This window comes from Chroicocephalus ridibundus, chromosome 5, assembly GCF_963924245.1.
Source record: "Chroicocephalus ridibundus chromosome 5, bChrRid1.1, whole genome shotgun sequence".
NCBI lineage: Eukaryota > Metazoa > Chordata > Aves > Charadriiformes > Laridae > Chroicocephalus > Chroicocephalus ridibundus.
The window spans coordinates 62,513,331-62,529,392 of record NC_086288.1 but is presented as its reverse complement, the minus strand read 5'-3'; the positions used below and the strand labels follow the sequence as shown (position 1 = coordinate 62,529,392).

Genomic DNA, 16,062 nt, shown 5'->3' with positions numbered 1-16,062 from the left:
ACTTAATTCAGAGCTGTTACACTAATTTATTTTTAAAAATTAAAAAAGTTATTCCCTTACAGACAGTGGAAATCTGTAGCTTGGAATTTTAACTCAACTTCTAGAAAAAAGTTTAATACTTCATTTATGCAACATCAGCAGAAGCAGCAGCCAAAGTGCTTGAAGATTTCTAAGCCGACAATCAGAAAGCCAACCATGTCCTCTGGGATTTCTAATGATAATAAATGGCATTATTAGCAATATAAGTTTCAAGGTTAACTTGTTTCTTCAAAGGTCTTTGTATTACCAATAAAACGTCTGCAAGTTACCTTTTAATCGTATCACCTTCAATCAATCTTGTAAGGTAGCATGACAAATGTTCCCAATAGCAAACAAAACAGGAACCTTTAACCTAATTTGTTTTAATCTATTTCTACCTACAAATAAGTTTTCTGGAATCATAAGTGATGGCATCTCCATTTGGCAGTAAGAAAATATTAACATGAAGCCCACAAATAAAGTGAGATCCTCTTACTGAATGTCATGTGCACTGAAACAGATCAGAAGTAAGCAGGTCTGGATTTTTCTGTCAAATAATGTGATTTATTTATTTTTTTAAAAAGAAGATCTATTTAAATGATCATGCTTTACCACTTACTCTGAGCAGGCTATTTTCTTTTTTAGCTAAGTTTGATATTGGGAGAGAATTTCTCATTACAGTCCTAGTAAAATAAGTCTGGGGAGGGGAACAAGAACTTGCTTGCAGGGAAGGCTGGTTTTTACATTGGCACACTCTAAAAATTATTTCTAGTTAAAAGTGGAATTAGCAAAGCCTTGTATGAAATTCGTAATGGGCTGAAAAACCACAATTTCACAGATCTCAAGTGAAGCATTGTTTATTATCAGTCACATAAAATTCTAGTTAGGCTGGCATTAAGTGTATAAAACAGGAGGGGAAAAAATAATCTATAATTATCCTTAACTTTATTTATAAAAGCCATTACTGTGTACCCAGCGATAAATTTTTTGTTTCACAAACAAAATTATATATATATATAATCAATTTTGTACCTGTGACAAAGACAAATGCTGAAATTGTCTCTTTCTAAAAGAATTATTGCAAAGGCACTTCCAATGTTCCATATTTAAAACAGACACTATTAATAAATGCCCAAAATGCTTTTGCAAACTGATATTGGTATAATTATGTAATACTTAGATGTACACAGAAGTGCTTTTAGATTCAAATCCGTAGAGCATTGTTAAAGCTGTGCTGAACTTAACAAACACAACAGTCCTACTGACTGCAAAGACTACTCATCTATTCAATATCAATATTTAAGCATTTTCCTACACTGGGACCTACATTACTGTTTTCAAAATAGACATTTTCTTAAGGACAGCTTGCAGATTAACCTACTTTGTCAGGTTGGAATTCTGAAAAATTCCCTATGCTTAGTTTACAAGCTGTTCTTTGCTTACAGAATTAATCTGCAGATATAAAAATAAGCTTTTACTAAAACGAACGCCATTTTCTATGTAAAACATGTATTACCAAAGGTAAACATACAAAGACAAAAACTGTAAGCAATGCAAACTCAACTATGCAATTACACAAAGTAACCATCTACAAATTAATTACAGCATTGGAGAAATTAAACTGTACCAGTCTTGGGAGTGCCATGCCAGTAACTGAGCATACAAGTTTGACAGTCTGCCCATAATGAATGTAGCCGTCTCTCACTGTGAATTCTTCTCCTTCCGATTCATCATCATCCACTGCGTGAAACAGGAATTTTCACAGTATTTGTTTTAATCACTGTTTTTCTCGACAGGAGGAACATTTAACATCACACTACTACATCAAATATACACTCAGTAACAAAACAAAGCTGTATATGGGCAATTAATATGGAGGAAAAAATGCAGGACTTTTTTTGCGGGGATGTAGGGAGATAGGTGAAAAAAATATATTGCTTCATTTTTACTTACAGAGGTGAATGTAAAACGCTCCCCACTGTTGTGAACTGGCATGGAAATTACCACCTTCTACGTGCAAATATCTGGTGCTAACTGTTTGGGATCGAAGTCTATTAAATAGTGCCACTTTTGTCCCTGACGCAATACATACTGCAAGGAACACACACAGACTTCAGATTATAAAATTACTTCATTATTACATAGAAAAGTAATAAAAAGTCACAAATACAGTAAAATAAACCAATGAATACTGGAAATCAAGAAATAATTCTAAACTATTGGTTAATTTAGAAAATATTTATTTTTTGGTCTGTCACACATATAATCACAAAATTACAAGCGGGATAACATACACAGTGGCTGTTCTCCAAAGGCATGCTACTTCACAGAATTTTGCCACTTAGCCAAACAGGCCAGTGCTTGCCAGCTGAAAGCTCTTTCTGTTCATAGCTCTCCAACAAGTGACTATTTGAGCTGAAGCTTTAGCTTGTCCTTGTGAAGTACTCGGACAACTTTCAGTGATCATTTGAAACATATTTGAAGTATAAAGAAAAATTATTCTTACAAATCACAATCAGTTGAAAGGAAGACAGACATAACTATGTAAAATTGTAACCATGCAACTTGAAATTTTCTCAGATCTGAACTTACTTATGATTCAAGAGAGAGAGAGAAATGCTAAGTCTGTTCCCCTAAAAAAAGAAATCAGCAACTAGCATTTTGCCATCAAAACGGGCGTGTTTCTTCTACTTGGTTCATATTTACTATCGAGGAATGCTCCGTTCATATTCACTGTACATCAAAACTATCTGTCTGAATACAAAGTCAACAGTGCATACTCTGAGCCCACGGGCATGAACTGCACAGCAACAGATTGCCTTTAGCCATGTGGCAAGCTAGCGACCCCGAGATCCACATTCCATAGGTGAATGGGTTCCAGCCCAACACAGATGGAAGAGCCTTTTAAAGCACTAGTGAAGAGAGAGAGAAAAACAAACAAACAAAAAAAGGGTATCTCTTGAGGTGCTCCAGTGGTATGCAGGCAAAAAACTTTGGAGGAAAAGCAAAATTGCTCCCAATTATACATTAGCACCAGAGATATCTTAAGTTGAAAAACACAGTCAGCAAATAAATCTGGGTGAAATATCACCATACAGATTTCTTAACCAATTCCTTAAAAGGAACCAGGCAAAACATATTAAAAATAAAAACAAGAAAATGGCATGAGACACTAAGAATGTGGCTGTGATGTGACAAAGTGCAGTTTTGGATAACATGATGCTACTCATTTAACACAATCTAAAAGCTATCTCTGATACTGATCAAAACATCCTCGACACCAGATCATGGCAGCTTAAGTGATCCAACAGCTTAGAAAGCTGAGGCAGAGCATTCTTATGCATTTGTCTAAATGGATTCACTCCTCAGAACAAAATTTTTTTGGTGGACCTTTTATACTTACTAAATAATCAACTGTGACTGCGTAAAACTCAGTGTAACCTATCTATATTGGAATGTTTTAAAATACACTGATGTGTACAGTTCTGAAATACATTAGAAAAAAACAGAAATCGAAAATTTCGTTGTATATATTTTGTAGTCAGACCTCAGAATACATAAGAAAAAATTAGTAGGAGGCAAAATTAATTGCTACATAAAGAGAAGAACTGTAAAATACTTACAGTCTGCATTTTTCAGTGACTGTTTCTTTTTAGAAGGTTTGGAGATGACTTTGATCCGTTTACTGAGGAACACACCAATGTCGTCACTATTGCCATAGAACATTTTTACCGATAACATGAAGTGCTTTCTCTTGTCTGAGTCTGATATGTATAATGTTTTGGCAGTGCAATAATTCTGTAGGTGAAAACACACTGTTGTTTCTTCTTTCAAGTCAACCCAGTTCAAGCAACTATGTGTATTTAATTATGAATAAAACAGGAAAACTGATGCAATAGTTCCTAAAACAGACCAGAAAGTGCTTTTTCCATCTCTTCTATATGGATATCTTTTATGACTACTGTTTATCTTTGTGAAGGCTAGCACCTGACTTCAATACTTTAGCTGCTTCCTACAGACCCTCACCAAGACTGGAAAACAGATAATTGGAGACTATAGCTGTGTCAAAGCCATCTCTGAGTGGTAGTTAAGAGCACTACTGAAAACTATATTGGAATAGAACTATGCAGGCATGTACAGTACGCTGGGCATGCACAAGAGGCTGCCTGTGCAGAAAATGTGTTGAGCCAAATGTCTCAAAAAGATGAGAGATGACTGGGTTTTAAAACACTAGAAAGTTACTTTCAGCTAAGTGTTTATGCTAGGTGACGATGGGAGCTTAAAAAAAATAAAAATCTCAAAAATACTACTAGCTACTAGGTAGCTATAAAACACTGCTTAATAAAACAACCAGCTAAGATGAACCCTCATGTGCTGCCAGTTCTATTCCAACTGTTTAAGTCATCACAAATATCTTTAAAAAAAAAAAAAAACAACCCTTGTAGCAATTTATATCACTGTAAAAAAAAAAATCTACTACATATACTAAGATGCTATTTTAATTATATTTTTATGCAAAGGGGCTTAAAGACCACTTCTAGCAGCAGATGTTGTTCAGCGATTTCCTTGATGAGATTATCCATTCATGCAAGCCAGGGAGAGGGCCACTGAGATCGGGCCAGAAACCTTACTTCAGTTAACCACTGATGCCTACCAAATAACCTACTGACTCCGAATTAACAACCTACAAATGAAAGGTTAGTCCCCTGCTATGATCCCATGAACCAAATCCACCTATTCGATTGTTCTACATACTTTTGAGGGATTATTTTAAGCCACTTATGTAATATCTGCTACAGTATAACAGAAGTGATCAAAAATAAGCAAGGGTATTCCTTGAGAGATGCACCACGTAGCTATAATATCCTTTGCAGTCATCTGAGTTGTTTATTACAATTCTTCTACCTTTCCTTCCAAGTTCAGCTGCTGCATTTCTTGGTCGCTGTTTCCTATTCCAATGAAGGCGCAAGGTTGTGACTCTTGCTCAGTGCAACCATCCCGTTCCATTTGCTCTTTTTTTTTCTTCCATCCACTGCCCATAAGATACACACATGGAGGAGGACAAAAGAACCTGAAAATGAAAAATGCATTATGATATTACACACAGCTTTCAAGAAAATTCTTGAGACAGAAACTGTTGTGTATGCAAAGCTTTCTCAGCCCATTCACACCTTGCATTTGAATTTATACGTGCAAGCCCTTCATTTGCCTTGAAGATTTTCTAAAATGCAAACCAAAAAAAGAGAAAAAGCAAGGAATGTCAGCATTAGATGCACTATCACTGAGTATCTTTCTAGTTCAACATATGACAGGTAACAGCCTGCATCTCTGTAATGCTTTCTACCCTTACAAAGATTCTCAAAGAAAGTGAAAAGGCCTTGCAAGTGATGGCAGCATTTTGCTTTTGTAGGCGCTTAACATGATGCAGCGATTAATAAACATTGAACAGTTCCACAAACTCATTAAATGGACAACTGCTGAGTACAATTCCTAAACATTTAGCGCTTCAGCATTAGCAAGGAGGGAGTCTATTCCATCCAAGCATAAACCTCTTTTCATCTTTTAAATGGAATAGATGAATTTACATCTTCATTAGTAAAAGATACAATCTAGTCTTTAATAGCACTGACTAAAATCCGTCTAGATGCTACATACAGCACCACGTTCAAAATTGAACGCAGCATTAGAATACAATGTATTGGTCTTGAAGTTTCTGCAAAATTGTTAAAACGAAAATCCTAACCACTTTTGGTTTTAGTTTAGCCAACAGCTGCAGTGTTTTTATCATCATTTAGTTAAGATCCAAGTTAATAAAGCCGAGTGAGTACATCCAATTGTGAGGTAGCTAAAGAGGGATGAAGGGAGTGGATAAGCGAAAAATTTTTTATTTATTATGTTTATTTCAAATTAGAGAGTAGTGCTTAACCTGGCACTTCTGAAATCCTACCTACCTACCTTATGCAGGTAGATAGGTAGGATTTTTTTTAACTTTGGCTTGGGACAACTGAATTCATGGAATATTTCTATTAAACACTATATAAGCCTTGATTAGTGGAAATCGCCTTTAGTATGAAAATCAAGTCTAATACACTTCTTTACCTCACTTGTTCAATAAAATTACCTTTTTTAACAGATATAAAATGCTTTTCTAAGCAACAGAATTCTTAAAAGATGAAACCAAAGTCCTGAGTTAATAATCACATAATAATAAAATGTAAATATTAAGATTATGAATAAAAGGAAAGATTTGTAATCACTTCAGTTAGTGCACACAATTAATACATATTATTTGCTACAGAAACAAGCAACTTAATTTTAAGTTTTACTGCAATTCAAAATGTCTCAGTGGTTACGATAACAAGCAAAAATTAACCCCCACAGGCAAAAAAAAAAATAATCCAACTTTCTATCTTGCCAATCAGTCCACAGTGAAAATTTTTCATTTGATTTTGCTCTTTTTAAAACACAACAAAACTGATGATATACCAATATTAAATATCTATGAACATCTTTCAAAAGTATCATGCTCTGGTTTGAAAAAAAGACAGCCTACAACAGAGAATTTGTAGAAATTAATTTGCCATGTGACAACAAAAGATGTGCATGTTTGAGAAGCCCACTAAATTAATTTGTGAAACTGCTCCTACAGATTGCTTTTTAAAATTAATAATTCCAAACAAATAGAAACAAATGCTATATTTCCGCCATTATGATAATCCATTTCAGCAAAGACTTATAATAATTATTTGCTCCTTTTATTGCCTTCCCATTGTTCTAAAGTATAGAAATTTTGATAAATAGGGAATTATGAATTAACAGAAGGCCGCCTGTAGAAGTAAACTGTTCAAAGTTTATTTAAAGTTGCCTGACAAAATGGTGACCTTCTGTGACAGGGTTACAGTGTTGGTGGATAAGGGGAGAGCAACAGACGTCATCTACCTGGGCTCATGCAAAGCACTTGACACTGTCCCACACGACATCCTGGTCTCTAAATTGGAGAGACAAGGATTTGACGGATGGACCACACAGTGGATAAGGGTTGTGGCTGACGGCTCAGTGTCCAAGTGGAAACCAATGATGAGTGGTGTTCCTCAGAGGTTGGTACTGAGATCGGTACTGTTTAACATCTTTGTCGGCAGCATAGACAGTGGGATTGAGTCCACTCTCATGAAGTTTGCCGACGACACCAAGCTGTGTGGTGCAGTCAACACTCTGGAGGGAAGGGATGCCATCCAGAGGGAGCTGGACAGGCTTGAGAGCTGGGCTTATGCAAACCTCACGAAGTTCAACAAAGTCAAGTCCAAGGTTCTGCACCTGGGTCACAGCAATACCAAACACAAATAGAGGCTGCGCAAAGAATGGATTGAGAACAGCCCTGAGGAGGAGGACTTGGGGGTGTTGGTGGACGAGAAGCTCAACATGACCCAGCAATGTGCACTCACGGCCCAGAAGGCCAACCATACCTTGGGCTGCATCAAAAGAAGTGTGGCCAGCAAGTCGAGGGAGGCGATTCTACCCCTCTACTCCACTCATGAGACCCCATCTGGAGTACTGCATCCAGCTTTAGAGTCCCCAGCACAAGAAGGACGTGGACTTGTTGGAGTGGGTCCAGAGGAGGGCCATGAAGACAATCAGAGGGCTGGAGCACTTCTCCTATGAAGGCAGGCTGAGGGAGTTGGGGTTGTTCAGCCTGGCGAGCAGAAGGCTCTGAGAAGACCTTATGGCAGCCCTCCGGTATCTGAAGGGGGCCTAAGAGAAAGCTGGAGAGGGACTTTTTACAAGGGCAGGTACTGACAGGATGAGGGGTAACAGCTTCAAACTAGAACAAGGCAGATTTGGATTAGATATCAGGAAGAAGTTTATCATGAGGGTGGCGAGACACTGGACCAGGCTGCCCAGAGAAGTTGTGGATGTCCCACCCCTGAAAGTGTTCAAGGCCAGGCTGGATGAGGCTTTGAGCAACCTGATCTAGTAGGAGGTGTCCCTGCCCATGGCAGAGGGGTTGGAACTAGATGATATTTAAGGTCTCTTCCAACCTAAACCATTCTATGATTCTATGATAAGTTTAACTACTAACATTCTTTCATGTGGTTATTGCATCAGTTTTAAATTTGTATTTTATTCTTTGGGGTAACTATGGGTCATATGAAGGCTCTGGAATTTTTTTCTTCCAATTGAAAATGCAGAACACAGAACCAAGGCAACAGGTAGAAATTTGCCAATTTGCAAAGCAGATGTTTCCTGATGGAACTGTGAACTTGAGATTTTACACAATGAACTACTTAAAAAAATAAATTTTAACACTTTCACAGTAGCAGCACAAGAGAATTCTTCCACCAGCCCAGCCATAAATCATAAAGTTGAAACTTATAGTTATCTGACATGAGAAGATCGCCATGAACAGGAGGAGCATGCAGTACTAAATGTTATTGAACAGCACACACTGTGTAGCCCCTTCTTGATTACTAATATGCCTTTTGCTTCTTATCTTTTGCAACCTGTTCCAGCTTTCTTCATGAAGATGCTGAATGATGCATCAGGGGTATATTTAAGAACCTTTCTGTTACCTGCCAATTAAATCCTCCTCTTACTACTACAAATTTTTGATCTCAAAACCAGGAATGCACTTCTTACTTTTCAATTGCATTTACTTCAAACAGCACAGATGACATGACCTAATTTCCCTCAAACACTTCTCTACCCTAAAGGAAAAATGATCTTAAGAGGACTTACGTTTGTGAGGGAGACAGTGCAACAACAATGGTCAAGATCATAAAATTCATATTAAAGTACAAGGTGTATATTTACTTTCTACATGACCCATCTAATTTATAGGCCCTATATCATCCCACATCTATACATAAATACCATAATTATTGTTAAAAAAAATCTGTTCTGAGGCTCATCTACTGATTGCTGCAACTTTCGGCATGTTTTAGGAAAAGAGAAATGCAAAACAAAGCAAGAAATAACAGCTTTAGCATTACACTGAAAATTCCTACTGTAGACAATTGTGATAGCATTTAAAAAAATATACATATACACGGATAAGAAAGAGTGACATTTTTATTAGACTGGCAAGAGGTCAAGCAAGGGCAATGACTGTGCCCAAGTACTGTTTAGGAGGCCTGCTCTACTTTCCCATCCCAGACAGGGGAAATATGATGGTGGTCCTTGATGAACAATACTTTTCCAATGGGGCTTATGAACTAATTCCAAGGTTAGGAAATGTAATTTTGGGGGGAAGAAACTTCAAGTAACAGATGCATTTATTCAAGAGCTCATCTTTTGGAAACAAAACTCAGATTTCCAGAAAAAGCACACCACATATCTAGTCAGCTTTTGAACTCCCAAACTCAAATGACAATACAAGATCCTTTCAGTCTTAATGGATGTATCCCGCTAATTTTCTTCTCAACAATTATAAGCTATTTCCAATACAGAAATTATACACAGACTAAAAATTAATATCAACCTTTATCAACGTAGCAATGGTTTACAAAAAAAACTCAAACCCCTTGTATTCCAAGTAGGTATAACATGATAAACATCACATTTACCTTTCTTCCTCCTGTATTCTTTTGTATTTATCTTACTGGTTAGAACACAAGAAAAAATCCCAAAGTTTTTTCATATCCTTTTTCATTTCATCTTTATTCTAAACCAAGTCCTTTGAATAACTAGGCCGCTAGATGGCAATGAAGACCTGTAAGAAACAAACTTTAACCCACCGATGAAGAGAAAACAACCCACAACAACTGAAGCGCTCTTTTCCAATTAGAACACAGAGAAAAAGCCTAGAAAACTATGACATTGAACAAAGAAATAAAATTTTGAAGCTGAGACAATTTTAAGTTTGGTTAAAACAACCAAATAGGAAGAAAGAGTCTGGATACTCACAATGTGAATGGGTTTTCTTATGCGTCAGCCTCTTCCTCACCATTCACATACAGACCAGTACAGTCTGGGGGCTTTTTACTTCATATTTACAACCCCAGGAACCCATGTATAGAAGAGATTAACCATAAATTTTCTATCCAATATAGTGTGAGTAAACCATGAGTATTCTCACATTTCTAATTATCACAGAGGATCAAAGAAAATGTCTTTGATATGTATAAAATAACTGCTGGAAACAAGTTCTCTCATTAATGAAACATTCCTGATGTAAATATGAATGTAAATGTTTATGTGTGAGGCTGGTTTTCAGATAACTATAAAGAGGAAAAGAGAAAAAGAAAATCACCTCCCCAAAACAAGTAAGGTAATTAGGTAAAGTAAGTTCCAGTAATACTGATGGGAAATATGGTAGGACAATATTTGGTGGAACAAATGAAAACACTCTTCCTTCGACCTTTGATTTACAGGGCCTACCTCTCTTTTTTCTTTAACCACAAAACTAAAGTACGACTGAGTAGGAGGCAGAAATTCTTCTGAAGTATTAATCTGACCTATAGTAAAAAGAAAATTATGTTGGAGGGAAAGGCGCTGCTTCTGGTTCTTCTGAGCTTGTTCAGAATTTTCAGTACAAGAAGTAATGGTGGAAAATTATGTAGGATGTAATTTCCTCACTGGATTTATAACATATTCTCTTAATACTTCTTCTGTATGCCACAAGCAGACCAGTAATTCCTTGCTCAATGGGCAGTAAAACAACACAGGACATTCTTCCGTGAGGTAAACACCTAACAACTTGATCTAAAAAACACATGAGATCTGTTACGGATCACCACTGTGAGTCTAACAACCAGGAATGTCTTTCCTAGACAAAACCGATTCCACACTTGTTAGAGCTGCGTGACAAGATCAGTGCTTCCTACTTGCTGACATAAAGCACAGTGACTGAACCAGGGTAACATTTTGGGATACCAGGTCTCTGCAAATACTTCATGTATTTGACATACCTCTACAACACTTTGTTGTGGACTCCTGTTTTCTCAGAAGAGACTCTCTATGACTCTTCTCCTATGCATCTTCCAAGAATTTGTGATCGGTGTAATTAAAATGATGGGCCATTTGAAATGAAGGTAACATTGGGACTGATATTAGCCAGGAAAGGTCAGAGCATCGATCTCCAAAAAGTGCCTTCTTGCACTATAACTTCATGGGCCACTCAAGTGAGGAAAGACCATAGTATCACCAACCTCATGTTAGACTCCAGACTCATTAACTCAGTACAGCAAACAAGCAAACTGTTACTCATCTGTTCTGACAGATCTCTTCCATCAAACTGGAAGCTGAACATTTTTCCACAGCAAGAAAACCAAGCTGAGATTTGCCTACAGATGCTCCCCTTTATTCTGAATGACTTGCAGGGAAGAACAAGATAATTTCTAGTGGTTTCTGAGTCTTGACTGCAACAGAAAGTGGAACAGGTTGAGTCTTTGGCACCACCTGGAATATTGTTTTAGATCAGATAATCACTGAGAGAGTGAACAATATTCCTTCAGTCAATTCAGGCCAATCAATACAGAGGAAATATAGTAATTCATGTAGAGAAGCTACCCTAACTGAACTTGCCAGGAAGCAAGGGGTAGAAAGTAAAATAAAATCAGCTCATTTCATTACTACCTAGTTTTGATGCACTCAATACTCTTTTCAAACCACAGGCTTCTGTTCACAAAGGTTTGCTTTTTCAAATCATCCGAGTCATCCCTGTGTTCATCTCACAGAAGTCTTTGGCTTCAGGAGGATTTAGAGGTGTCTACCAGCTGGTTTTCTTTATGTTCAGGGTGACATTAGCAGGGAAGGTTTTCCTTTGTACCTGCTGGTCAATTCTGAGTCAGTCAAGGCAGGAGCTGCGTTTGTTAATTACCCCCATTGTTCTGAGCATGAAACTACTCAGCAGTCTTCCTTCCTTCTTAGGAGCTGAAAGAACTAAAGAATTCAATACAACAAAAAAACAAATGAAAAATCATTAGGTGCTAGGTGCTAAGGATGAAGTAGTGGAGCCATGGGGTAAGCCCTGGAAAAGGCTTACGCTCTCAATAAAAAGAGCATTAATGAGAGGGTAGGCACCCTCAGTTCAGTGAAATATTTGAACAGAAATTACAGGAGCTTCTTCACTAACAGCCGTAAAACAAGATCATTCTCAGCTAGACAATTCTCAGGCAAATCTGTAGTGATTGATAATGTTTAAACTCAAACCAGCATGTAACCCACAAATACCAATATGGTTCACAGTCTTTGATGAACCATGTCTTGGAATCCAAAACACTTCAGTCCTTTAAACTGTTGAATGTTCACACTGTTCAGACTCTGAAGAGAGAAGTCTCAGTGAGCAGTAAATATGGGAAAAACACAAGAAACACAAGCCAAACACCCACACTCATCAGGAATAAACATCACCTGAGTCTCTATCAGCTGACAGCCATCCAACAGAAAACATTCAGCAAAAAGTCTTAAATTCGACTAAAGTCCAGCCCTGAGCTTCTTACCTCCTGGCTTCTTTGTTAAACTAACCAATGTTAACTTTAGTAAGAGAAAGGCTAATAAGAAGAGTCTACTCAAAAAACAAAGCCACCACCTCCCTTCATTACTGTTATTTAGGGACAAGTATCAAGAACACTCTCAAATTAACTCAGAAAGAAAGTCTCCATCCACGCGGCAACAACTTGGAATTGTGTTTCTGTGAGGCTTGTTTAAAAAACAGACCACACTGTGTGAGATCTACACCGTCTACAGTGAGTTTTCAACACATTATTTCACCATCTACTAAGCCTCATCAAAACACTGAAAGGTAGTTATTGTGCTAACCTTTTAATTATGCCATGCGAAGTTTATTAATGATAAATATTTCCCATGACCTCACAACAAACAAGGTTTAAAGACTGTAACAAAAAGCAGAAGTTCGTTCTATAGGTACTTGAAATACATGTAAAATTTAAGAAGTAATTCCTTTTGTAACTTGAATTCTTAGTTACAAAGACAGTGCAATTTAACTTATTCTTTACAGATCAAAAATTAACCAGACTATATCCATGCCATAATCAAGTCCTGTGGAAGACATAAAATTTCTCCATAAAAACAGGTAGGAAATAGGCTTCTGTCTATAAAGCAGATGTATACAAAACTACTCACTTCAAACATGGAATTTAATGTAAAACTGTTGAAAACTTGATTGACCACTTGCATAAAGCAGCTTTAAACCTTTACTAATTTTGCTCAGTCCAGCAATATGAAGAACCAAAGGGCATGTTCTGCTATGAACAAAACAGAAGCAATTAAAAAAAAACCCCACACACAAAAAAAAAAGGAAAGGAGAGGAAAGAAAAGATCTAATATATCATTCAGTTTCACTAAGTACCTTAGGGCACACATGGATCTAAGGATTTAATAACTGGCATTTTTTCTTTACACTGATAACAACAGGACATCATTACTGATGCTAGCAGTCTGGGAACTAGCAGAACAGTATCAGAGACAGTCTAAACGGTGCGTTAAAATGTAAAAAAACCCTAAAATATTTCAACTGAAAAATGAAAGCTTAGTATGTATTCCAAACTTGCATTTCATACCCATACCAGAATGACAATCATTTCACCATCACATTATACTAAACACCCAAGCATTTTCATTCCTAGTCGTCTTTTGCAAAGCTCTGAAATTCTCTACACTCGTTTTGACATGCTTCCATTTTTAAAGAGGTGAATCTGAGATACCTTTCATGAAAAAATGCCGTTGTGATGAGACGTGCAACTGAACTGCGCCTCACTAATTCCAGTTAGCAATCATTTCAAGCAGTGAGAAAAGAATGACTAGTTTGCTGAACATTAATAGTACTTGGGTAGTATATGTGCCTTTAACAGCATCAACTGAAGTATACACGTATATCCAAGGAAACAGGAATTTACAACAATGTCATGAAATGCACATAGGAGCCTTTAGAAGCTGTTAACAAATACCAATTTGAAGCTTTGCCCTGTATTCTTCAGAACACTTATGTAAGTTTCCCAAACAGTAATGTAACTTTTAATAATCAAAATTACATACTTCATCTTTTTATTTTCTCCCTTCTTTTAATGCAATTTGTTCTCCAAAGTAACGATACACAGGACAGCTTTGCAAAATATTCCTGCTCACAAACTGCTCTGGCCCCAGGAGAACAAACTGACTGAAGTTACAGATACACTGTTTAGAAAGTCACTTTCTTATCTGCAGGCACACCCCTCATTTTTGGGGAGTAATATGCTTAACTCACCCGCAGTGATGAGTTAACTATGAAAGTCTTGAGTGAAATACAATCTGAGAAGATAACGATCAGAGATCCCTATATTGTCACAATAAATCTTTTTGGCTGTCGAGTTTGCTGCAAGGGGTTAAAGTGATCATTTACTGCTTGTAAGGCCTTACATTGCAACCCTTCTGCATTTAAGCGTGCCAGTGAGCAACAGCACTGTACAGTTACATAGCAGATGCACAGCATACTTCTCTGCTGCAGTGCCCTTCCTCCTTCCTCTTTCACTGACTTTTCTTTTGATTCTCATCAAGAATTTCAGAAAGATCTAAAAAAGACTTTAAGTAAACAATTCCCTGGAGCTGCAGAACCTGGACACTGCCCAAAGAAAGGACTTGAGACACTGGCTAACAGAAACGACACACACATTGAAAGGCAAGTACTCAGGCACCGAGCACTGCAGAACAGTTGAAAATACAGTCTGTCTCTCTGATTCACAAACATCAGGAAGTGTGATTTAGACTGGTAGGAACGAACTGAGAACTTTGTAGGCTTAATCCTAACATTCCTGGTTTCTAATGCTTTCATACATAAATACATTAAAATCTCAAATCTCAGAAAATAGTAAAAAACCATAGTGATTTAACAGGACTTACACAACAGTGACGAAAGAAAGGTTAAAACTTCAAAACCATTAATGTGCCAAATACATGGTCTTTTGTGGTGAACAAATAATAATACAAAGTATCTGAAAACTAACCAAATACTGTGCTATTCATTTTTGTGACATTTAAGGTAGAAAAGTATCATTTATATTTAAAGAAAATTCTATTTCATCATGAGAGGACTAGAAATCTCCACATGAAGGACCATCCTATTTGCTTCTACTAATCACGCAATAAAAACATCACAGAGAAGACTGGAGGAAATTCATCTTTGCCTGAAAAGTATTCATCCTCCCATCTTCCTGTAGATTCTGTCCCTTCGAAAACTACCTATTATTGTAACTTGTACTATACTGATTTTTACAAGAGACTGTTTATCATAAATATGGCTATGATTGACCTGTCATTCTTTTTAAAGTTACTACAGATCTGATTCAGAAAAGTATCTTACTGAGGCTAGCAATTTCCCTTTAATATTAATTTGAAACTACTCAGGAAAAACACTCCTCTACAAATAGTCACCCTTAATTACCTTGTTTACTCCAGACTTAAAATGGAAGGTTTAAAATTAGACCCATTTTAGTTCAATGGATGAAAAACTTCACCCACAGATAGAGGACCTGTTGGTAGGAACAGGCATCGCTACATTGAATGCCACAGGTCTGCAGCATTTCTTACATAATTAAATGGTTTACAAGAACACATTTTGGTTTATGTTTCTTCAGACTGCAGTACAATGTCAGGAACTCTGCAGTGTACTGTGCACCAGACTACATGCTATAGTTTCCCTAGCTAGAAGCTACAGAGGGAAGCCAGGAAAGAATAGAGACTTACCTTTTTTCATTTCCATATGATTTTTGCGCAACTTTCGCATGGAGTATTAGCACTGTTTGATCACCTCGCTCCTTTAGGTAATTTCGCATTGCTTCCCTAAAAATGAAAAGAGAAAATAAGCTTTGAAAGTTCTTTTGGTTTTGTTTGTAATTATAATAATCCAAAGACAGCTTTAGGACAAAAAAACCCTAAACACCTGAAATTCAAAAAAGGCAACTATTAACAGGGTCCAGATGAGTTTGTTATGTTTTTTAAGACAATTATACAGCAAAAAGAAGCAACTATCTTGCATGAAGCTATCAGGAGGGGTCTGTTCAAAGCCCAATTTTATAAAGTACCGTGACACAAATATTTGATTAGAACACACTT

General features: G+C 36.9%; 1 protein-coding gene across 2 annotated transcripts in view; it reads right to left on the bottom strand.

Annotated features, from left to right (window-relative positions):
• RBPJ (recombination signal binding protein for immunoglobulin kappa J region) overlaps window positions 1–16,062 on the bottom strand; it is a 63,793-nt gene that overhangs the window by 11,835 nt on the left and 35,896 nt on the right. For both annotated transcript variants that reach the window (XM_063336675.1, XM_063336674.1), the window contains 5 exons: window positions 15,694–15,789; window positions 4,924–5,089; window positions 3,642–3,816; window positions 1,972–2,109; window positions 1,646–1,758 (listed from right to left, as the gene is read on the bottom strand). In XM_063336675.1, coding sequence (XP_063192745.1) covers window positions 1,646–1,758; window positions 1,972–2,109; window positions 3,642–3,816; window positions 4,924–5,089; window positions 15,694–15,782 — 681 coding nt within the window. In that variant the 5' untranslated portion in view covers window positions 15,783–15,789. The remainder of the gene's footprint in view (window positions 1–1,645; window positions 1,759–1,971; window positions 2,110–3,641; window positions 3,817–4,923; window positions 5,090–15,693; window positions 15,790–16,062) is intronic.